Raw genomic sequence first — 9,422 nt, forward strand, 5'->3', positions numbered from 1 at the left:
TGTTGCTGGGCAGAGGCCGAGGCAGAGCCGGGGGAGCCGAGGGGAGAGGAAGGGCCAGGCCTCCCTTCCCCCTTCAGAGCCTCCATCCTGGCTTCTCTCCTCAGGGGGGACCTGCTGGCCGATCGGCCCCGGAAGCTCTTTGGGGCCCCCGAAGCCTCTGGATCTGGGGGGGAGGAAGGTGGGAGCCTGGATGGAGACCATGGGAGAGAAGCCGGAGAGGCTCTTCCTCCTGCGAGGCTCCTCTTCAGCCCAGACTCTCCTCCGCCCAGTGTGGGGAAAGGTCCCCCCGGCCTCCCTGAGAGGAAAGTGGCCCCAGCCGCCCCTGCCCCCCTCCCCTGGGCCTCTCCTGGGCCCCCGTCTCTCTCTGGCCCCCTCCCCTCTGGGCCCCTCTGGGCTCCAGGGAGACACGGCAGAGACCCTCCGGGAGGAGAGGAGCCCCTTCCCAGGCCTCCGCCTGGCCTTCCACCCAGAGCCCCCCAGGACCTCCTAGCCAGGCCCTGAGAGGAGAACCTGGGATGGGAACCCTCCTCTCCCTTCAGATTAGCCCCCTCCCCAGTTCTCCCTCCTGGGCAAAGGGGGACGTCTCCGTCTTCCTCATCCAGAGAAGAGACACAATCCATGAACAATGGATCCCAATGAACCAGGGACTCAGGTGCCCCAAGAGCAGCTTCAAAGCACTCGGAGGCTTTTTAGGGAAGGGGGCTTCACCCCACAGCCTCAGAGATGGGAACGTCATAGGGGTCCCCCTTTTTAAAGTCAGCTCCGATTTATGAAGTTCTGATATAAAAGAAAAGCCCAAACAGGCCCCACTCTTCACCTTAGGCAGAATCCAAGGGGACTGATTGCTTCCTTGGCATTAAGAAGAGAGGCAGCACAAGAGTTAAGGGTCACCAACCTAGAGTGGCACCAAACTCCATACTTCTGGGTGACCTTCCCCTGCAAGTCCCTGGAGACAAGAGACCCAGTTGAAGGACAGCAGAGGTCAATTCCCTTGTTATTGAACTATCTTTCTCCAGCATCACTTTCCTGACATGTCCTGACTGGAAGGACCACAACCACGACAGGAATTGACCCCAGGAGTGTAGTTGTGGCTTTTCACAAACAAGCTTTTCTCCATCCTCTCCTCTGCACATGGAGCCCAGAAGAAGTTCAGGATCCCAAGAGGAGAAGTTGCTTCTCCCTGTAATTAATAATGATTATCTGGGCCTTGGAGATATCCATACCTGTGATAGAGAGAGCAGATTGAAGCCATAAGCAAAGAATCTTGTATCAGAAAAGCATAAATTTGTCAAGCTCTGTGGGAACAAGTTTTGGGACAGGCAGGATCTGTGCTCTTGATTGTACGTTTCTCTCCTTTCCAGGTGAAGCTGAGTGTTTCTCTGTTTATATCAGGAAAGTCGCTGGCATTTCCATCATCTGAGAGTGTTTTGAATTGTTCCAACTGTTCCTGCTGTGGGTGTTAGAAACAGGAAGAAGATTAATAAAGCTCCATGAATTATGAACCTCCTGCTTCTGCTTCTGATGCTGCTGGTGTCCCATCCAGTCTCTGGGAAGCTTGGAAGGAAATGCCTGCTGAGTTTGGACCACCAGGATGAAAATACACCATTGAGCTTTTACAGACCAGGAGACCATCTCGTTGGTATAGTTTTAACTGAAACACAATTATCACCTATAATGTTGCCTTTCCACAGTGCTCCTTCTATACTTTCTTATGCGTAAGTCATTCAGGGTGATGGAGCTGCATCCCCTCCTAACACTCTCCTTTTTTTTTGTCTTATTTCACTTACTTTTATATTATAGGACTTGTCTAATTTCCTGAATGATTTTGATTTCTATAATTTGCCTCTTTTTTTATTTTGTAGAAAAGACTCAAATCCAAAGATGGGGTTAAAAAACCTGAAGGCAATGCAGATTATTTTCCTCTCCCCGTTCACTCCTGAGTTCATCAGTTGAATTCATTTTGTTTAAAGGAGGGACTGAAACAGTTGTAGTTGCCTCTGCCCAGCCCATTCCCATGTTTCTATAACTGATTATTGGTTTTGGATCAATATTGGCTTAAGACTCAGTAGGTTTATGGAGGCAAAAAGGAATAAATTCTTTTAAAAAGTTTGTTGTTACTGTTGATAATAACTTGAACATTTTTCTACAGTACGTTTTCTTCTAGTTTTATATACACCCTACTATTCATTTTCAACATTCAAGGGGTCACCAAGAACTCCCAGCTCCTGCACAATCTCACACTGGGCTACAACATCCATGACAACTATTTGAATACTTTACACACTTCAGATGCCTTGCTGGACATGCTCTCCACTGGAGAAGCCAATGTCCCCAACTACGGCTGTGGAAGGAAGGAGAACCTCCTGGCTCTTCTTGATGCAGCTGACAGGGACATCTCCATCCAGGCATCAACATTAGCAGCACCTTACAAAGTCCCACAGGTTTGTGTGTGTTTTTCTCTATCTGGAAAAGTGAATGGTGGATGAGCAATAGATCTAACCATATCTTCTCCATGGAATTAAAGAGTTGCTTTTCTTCATATTAGCAAACATGTCAGTTGTGTTTTTTTCTCTTATGTTCTTGTTCAAATTTCTCATACAAGGCCTGAAAAGCAATAAGGTCATTGAAGAGGATTTTCTCCCAGCTATTCAGCTATTCAAAAAATATCCTATTTGTGGATAAACTATTGGCATGTTGATTTTCACATAGACATAACGCCTGACATATGCAGTTGTATTCAAGCTGGCAATAGTAGCACCTATATACAGGTGAAACTCGAAAAATTAGAATATCATGCAAAAGTTCATTTATTTCAGTAATACGTTCAATAATGAATTTCTTAGTGTACAATTAAATCTCTGGAACTTGACAGAGTCCCCAAGTTCTCTGGGTTAGAAGATGCAGAATTTCAAATAAAGCCCTCTTGGATTATGCAACTGACAAATTATATTGGGAGCTCTGGTCTCCCTCTCTCTTGTGTAACTAGAGAAAAGCCCAAAAATAATCAAGGTGGTATATAAATAAACAAACAAATATTGCTTCACCAAGAGTCTGGAATATTGAATGTCAACTGCATAAGAGAGAGAGAGATGAGAGTCTTGGGCTGCACATTAGACAAACAACCTATTGGGAAACTTGTGTTAAAGCAACACTTTTGCTGTTCAGTCAGAATTAAAGATATAATACGGCTCTTTATTGGAAGGAAACGCTCACTTGACACCTGCACATCTGGATCTGATTATCCCAAAGGTGCTTTTTTCAAGAGGCAACTGGACTTTCTGGTTTTTCTTTGAAGACCTTTTGCTTCTCATCCAGAGCTGAAGAACCTGGACGACTGAGAATCTCCATAGACATGTGGGTCTGATTGCAATAAGTTGTGATAAAGAAATATGTTTTTTTATTCTTATTCTTTTTTATTTAATTTGTTTCTTGTGCTTCGTTTTTATATTCAGTGTCATTAACACTGTGCTTAATATTCTGTTTATTGATATGGCATAATTGCTAATCAACAATAATCTATTTAATTTGTTCATCAATACCAAGTTGAATTTATTAAAAAATAAAGTTTTGGACTTTATCTGACCCTCAATGTAACACAGCTTTCTTCATTGCTTTTTCAGATCAGTAATAACCTTGTTTCAGAGGCTCTGAGTGATAAAAGGAAATTCCCCTTTTTCCACCATATTCTCCCCAAAGAAGGATTCCACTACCCAGCAATTGTCGAACTGCTCCTCCATTTCAGATGGACCCTGATTGGCCTCTTTGCTTCAGACACAGAGAAGGGAGAGAATTTCATGAGGATTTTTATTCCTATGCTTGTCAGGAATGGAATTTGTGTGGTTATATCACAACTGTTCTCAACAACTGGATACACAACAGCCCTCAGGGATTCCCTCTCTAAGTGGAGACAAGTCAACGTCTTTGTTCACTTCATAGAAAATGTTACCATTTTGGGGAGAATTCTGCCTTTCCATTTAACACTTATGCGTTTGCCAGGATCCACTGAAGGGAAAGTCTGGATCTGTACAGCTTTGGGAAGATTAATTTTGATAAAGCACAGACTTTACAAATACATCCATAGTATTTGGAACTTTGGTTATCTGGCAAAAGAAAGGCCAATGGATTCTGCCTTTGAACCCCTTTTCTTTGTGGAAGAAAAGTTTCAAGATTATTATTTCCGCTGTTCTCTTTCAAAGAACGTCTTTTCTGTCAAAGGCCGCAGAAGATGCACCCAGAAAGCCCCACTGGAGACCCAGGAGGAAAAAAACAGAAGAAGGTTCACAAATTATCCCCTTGTGTACAGTATGATTCAGACTCTGGTCCAGGCCTTGAACGCTGCCTATTCCTCCAGATGGAGGAGGGGAAGGAAGGAGGGCGAAGGGAGGTTGGGGGCTCCAAGGCAGCCGTGGCAGGTATGGGCTTCTGATATTGTCAGATATGAAGTATTGCTTCTAAAATAATGTTTCATTACAGCTTCCACTTCTGCATAATAAATAAATAAAATAAAGAACTAGAAAGTTAATGAACTTTTTGAAAAACTAGTTAAAATGGTATTGTTCTTAGAGTGAACAAAGTGGTTCAGAAAAGTCTAGAAAGAAAAGGGGGGGCTTTCTGAGCAATATCTTAACAGAAACATTTCAAAAATAAACAATTTATGCAAAAGAACAATGGAAAGTTAGTGATGCAGAATCACACCAGGCCATGGAGACAGTGGGTTGCTGGGGAAAATAAGGCCATATTGTTGAACAGGAGCTCCGGATAGGTCGAGAGCTTGCTAGTCTCCAGCCAATGGGGAAGCAGGACAGTTTTGAGTGACGGGAGGAAGAGCATAAAACCTCTTGCATGCTTTCATCCGGGTCCACCTGGTGGATTTGAATAGAATAGAATTTTTGTTGGCCAAGTGTGATTGGACACACAAGGAATTTGTCTTGGTGCATATGCTCTCAGTCAGGGGTGAAATCTAAACTTTTTTGATACCGGTTCTTTGGCCGTGGCTTAATTAGTGGGCGGGGCTTGGTGGTAAGGTGACTGGGTGGGCGTGGCCAAGTCAATGTCACTTCTTTGCCCTTTTTTAACCTTCAAAACACAACACAACACAACACAACACAACTGGCTCGCCCACAATGTAAAAGCAGCTGTGCTACACCCAAAATGGCCCCGCAACAAGCAGGAACCTCACATAGCCACAAAAAGCCCAAAAAAACAACTTTCACACTTTGCACACACACAACACAACACAACACAACCTGCTCACCCACAATGTTAAAGCAGCTGTGCTAGACCCAAAATGGCCCCTGCAACAAGCAGGAACCTCACATAGCCACAAAAAGCCACAAAAAACAACTTTCACACTTTACACACACACAACACAACACAACACAACTGGCTCACCCACAATGTTAAAGCAGCTGTGCTAGACCCAAAATGGCCCCTGCAACAAGCAGGAACCTCACATAGCCACAAAAAGCCCAAAAAAACAACTTTCACACTTTGCACACACACAACACAACACAACACAACACAACACAACACAACTGGCTCACCCACAATGTTAAAGCAGCTGTGCTAGACCCAAAATGGCCCCTGCAACAAGCAGGAACCTCACATAGCCACAAAAAGCCCAAAAAAACAACTTTCACACTTTGCACACAAACAACACAACACAACACAACTGGCTCACCCACAATGTTAAAGCAGCTGTGCTAGACCCAAAATGGCCCCTGCAACAAGCAGGAACCTCACACAGCCCCAAAAAGCCCCAAAAAACAACTTTCACACTTTACACACACAAAATTCCACATACAGCTTTGTGAGATTTTGTGTGTTTGTGTAGTTAGAGTGAAACACTACAGAAACACACTAAATCTCAGAAAGCTGCACAAATATTATTTTATTTTAATTTATTTTTATTTTTATATAAAAGCAGCTAAATTTAAAACTTCCTAAACTTTAAATGGCTAGGTCCAAAAAAAGAACAACTAAAAAAAAACCCAATTAACTATTTCTTTTAAAGCTCCCAAAGGGGGAAAAAACTTACCCAATAGAACAGGGGTCTCCAACCTTGGCAACTTTAAGACTTGTGGACTTCAACTCCCAGAATTCCTCAGCCAGCTTTGCTGGGAGTTGAAGTCCACAAGTCTTAAAGTTGCACATAGAGCTGCTCACCGATAAGCTTGATTGCAGGTAGGGAGATTCAGTTGCTTGCTGATGCAATGGATTGCAGGTATTACAGCAAGAAAAGCAAGGCAGGCAGGCGTTGCGATCAGCAGCTAAGGTAAGCAAGCTGGAGGCTGGGTGGGGGGAGAAGCTTTTTTTCTTTTAAATGGATCTGACAATCCAAGCTGAGTTGCCTGATTAGCAGGCAACTCAGCTGGGATCATCAGAGCTTGGATCCTCAGAGCTTAGCTCAGGCTCTGATGATCGCGCGGCTCAGCTGGGCACGGGGGGCAGAGGCAGATATTTTTGCTACTGGTTCTCCGAACTGCCCGCCGCCATCGCTACCTACTCACCCAAGCCGGTCCGAACCGGGAGCATTTCACCCCTGCTCTCAGTGTACATAAAAGAAAAGATACGTTCATCAAGAATCATAAGGTACAACACTTAATGACTATAATTATAACCAAGTGTTGTACCTTATGATTCTTGGTGAACGTATCTTTTCTTTTTATGTATACTGAGAGCCTATGCACCAAGAAAAATTCCTTGTGTGTCCAATCACACATGGCCAATAAACCTATTCTATAGGGTACAAATAAGCAATCAGGAAACAATCAATATCAATATAAATTATAATGATACCAGCAACAAAGTTACAGTCATACAGTCATAAGTGGGAGGAGATGGGTGGTGGGAACGATGAGAAGATTAATAGTAGTGCAGACTTAGTAAATAGTTTGACAGTGTTGAGGGAATTAGTTGTTTAGCAGAGTGATGGCGTTTGGGAAAAACCTGACCTTGTGTCTAGTTGTTCTGGTGTGCAGTGCTCTATAGCCTCATTTTGAGGGTAGAAGTTGAAACAATTTATGTCCAGGATGCGAGGGGTCTGTAGATATTTTCACAGAACTCTTTTTGACTCCTGCAGTATACAGGTCCTCCATGGAAGGCAAGTTGGTAGCCATTGTTTTTTCTGCAATTTTAATTTTTTTTTTAATTTTTTTTTTTTTAAACAAACCATCTTCAATTACAAAATAGATGAGATAGGAGAATATGGAAAAGTAGCAGGTTTGAAAGTAAATAAAGACAAAACGAAGATTTTGGCAAAAATATGTCAATAAAACAAAAAGAAGAACTGGCGGAAGTATTGAAGATGCAGGTCACAAATAAAGTTAAGTACTTGGGGATATACCTGACAGCAAGATGTAGTACACTCAAAGAGAACAACTATAATAAACTCAAACAATGGATAGTGTCAGACTTGGCAAAGTGGGAAAATTTACAACTATCACTAATAGGGAGAATATCAACGATTAAGATGAATATATTACCCAGGATCCTATATTTGTTCCAGACAATCCCAATTAAGTTGGGGAAAGAGTATTTTGAAGATTTAAATAAAATAGTGTTGATATACATTTGGCAGGGCAAAAAAGTGAGGATAAAACTAAAATTGTTGCAAGATGCTAGAATACGAGGAGGATTTGGCCTGCCTAATTGGGAATTATACTATCAAGCAACAAGTCTGATGTGGATTAAGGAATGGATAATGTTAAGAAATACTAGATTATTGACTTTAGAAGGACATGATTTGTTGTTGGGATGGCACGCTTTTTTATGGTACAAGGGAACAAAACGCAGGGGTATTTTAGAAGACATTTTATATGTGAGGCCATGCTATTAAACTGGGAGAAGATCAAAAGACAATATTATTTAAAAATTCCAGTCTGGTTATTGTTGAAGCGCGGGAATAACGAGAGGCACAAGCAAGCTAGTGATAACAGCTCTTTAATTCAGGGTGAGACTTCAGCTAAGAAACACAGGCAACAGTCCTCTTTATATACTTTTCAGAGGCAACCATGAACCAATCAGAATTCACTGTACATTTGAATTTCCCGCACAAAATAGATACATACATAACACCCCTCCACTCCCAGAAGGCACTTATCCTATCTATTTACATATTTACATACAAAATCACGCAGGTGACCAGGGCGTGTCTTAGTCCTGGTTGTCCTGCACAGTTCAGTTGTTGGCGAGGCGTTGAGCCGGTCGGAGGGACCTCCCGTCTCTCCCGGCTCTGCCAGTGGAACCTCCTGGATTTCTCCGGAGGTGTGGCTATCCCCGGCTGGGAGTGTCGACTCGCTGGGGCGGCGCTGGAACTCTGGGTTGCCAGATAAGTATTCCGGCTTACTCGGGCTTGAGGTAGCTGTGTCAGGAAGACTTTGATAGTTAGGATTTACAGTAATTGGATTTTCGTATTGTAATCGTTTACGCAATTGATCTATATGTCTCCTCCAAATTTTACCATGCCCTATATCAACTGTGTATGACTTTGGACCGGTAATTCCTACGATGGTTCCCTCTACCCACAAGGGCCTGTTGGTGTAGTTTCTGGCAAATACTGGTGTTCCCACTTGGAATTGCCTTAGTCCTCCCCCTTCCCCCTTGAAGTTATAGGGGGAGTAATTGGGATGCAATCGATTGAGAATGCACCTTAGGTTTCGGCCCATTAAGAGCTCGGCTGGGCTGCGGCCCAAGGTTGGGCACGGGGTGGCGTGCTGTACAGCTAAGAATTCATCTATTCTAGCCTGCCAGTCCCCTGCATCGAGCTGGGACAGAGCTTCTTTGGCCGTTCTCACAAATCTCTCTACAAGGCCATTCGAAGCCGGATGAAAAGGAGCGGATAATGCATGTCTTATGCCTAACTCGGCTAGATAGCCCTCAAATTGAGTTGCCGTGAATTGGGGCCCATTGGCAGAAACCAGGGTGTCCGGTAACCCGTGTGTTGCAAACAGTTTTCTGAGAACTTTGATTACGGCCTCAGAAGTGGTAGACGGCATTAAGGCAATCTCGAGCCACTTAGAATATGCATCTACAATGATTAAGAAGTTCTGGCCATGGAACGGGCCAGCGAAATCGATGTGAATCCTCCCCCACGGTCCCTTTGGTTTTTCCCATTCCCGAACGGGAGCTATAGGAGGATCTGGGCGGGATTCCTGGCAGGGCCTGCACTTCCCCATCCACTCAGTGACGTCTTGGTCGAGATGTGGCCACCACACATACGAGCTAGGCCTTTCATGCGAACAATACCAGGGTGTCCCTCATGCAGCATTTCTATGACCCTGTGCCTTAACCGCGATGGAATGACCACCCTGTCTCCCCACAATAAGCAACTCCCCAACATTGACAGTTCATTTTTCTTGTTAAAATACAATTGAAAATCCCCATTGTCCACCTTAATAGGCCAACCCCGCATCACCCAGCCC

At 43.8% G+C, this 9,422-nt stretch overlaps 1 protein-coding gene across 5 annotated transcripts; it reads left to right on the forward strand.

Moving 5' to 3' along the window:
- The first annotated feature begins 399 nt into the window (after positions 1 to 399).
- On the forward strand, positions 400 to 4,498 carry LOC148112023 (vomeronasal type-2 receptor 26-like). Of its 5 annotated transcripts, XM_087879218.1 has the most exons (4): positions 400 to 1,715; positions 2,150 to 2,441; positions 3,296 to 3,354; positions 3,621 to 4,498. In XM_087879218.1, the coding sequence occupies exons 1-4, from the start codon at positions 1,498 to 1,500 to the stop codon at positions 3,649 to 3,651; spliced, it is 600 nt and encodes a 199-aa protein (XP_087735344.1). In that variant the 5' UTR covers positions 400 to 1,497; the 3' UTR covers positions 3,652 to 4,498. The 5 variants fall into 5 exon arrangements, with proteins under 5 accessions (XP_087735344.1, XP_087735340.1, XP_087735342.1 ...); XM_087879214.1 differs by lacking the exon at positions 3,296 to 3,354; XM_087879216.1 differs by lacking the exon at positions 3,296 to 3,354 and having other exon boundaries at positions 2,203 to 2,441.
- Positions 4,499 to 9,422: the final 4,924 nt, after the last annotated feature.

This window comes from Pantherophis guttatus, chromosome 15 (assembly GCF_059756535.1).
Source record: "Pantherophis guttatus breed Tessera chromosome 15, ASM5975653v1, whole genome shotgun sequence".
Lineage (NCBI taxonomy): Eukaryota > Metazoa > Chordata > Lepidosauria > Squamata > Colubridae > Pantherophis > Pantherophis guttatus.

Bases quoted from the DNA above. Each gene is read 5' to 3' on its own strand.
- LOC148112023 (XM_087879214.1), top strand. From the start codon at position 1,498: ATGAACCTCCTGCTTCTGCTTCTGATGCTGCTGGTGTCCCATCCAGTC. The intron at 1,716-2,149 runs GTAAGTCATTCA...ATTTTTCTACAG, and splicing joins CCTTCTATACTTTCTTATGC to TACGTTTTCTTCTAGTTTTA. The intron at 2,442-3,620 runs GTTTGTGTGTGT...TTGCTTTTTCAG, and splicing joins CACCTTACAAAGTCCCACAG to ATCAGTAATAACCTTGTTTC.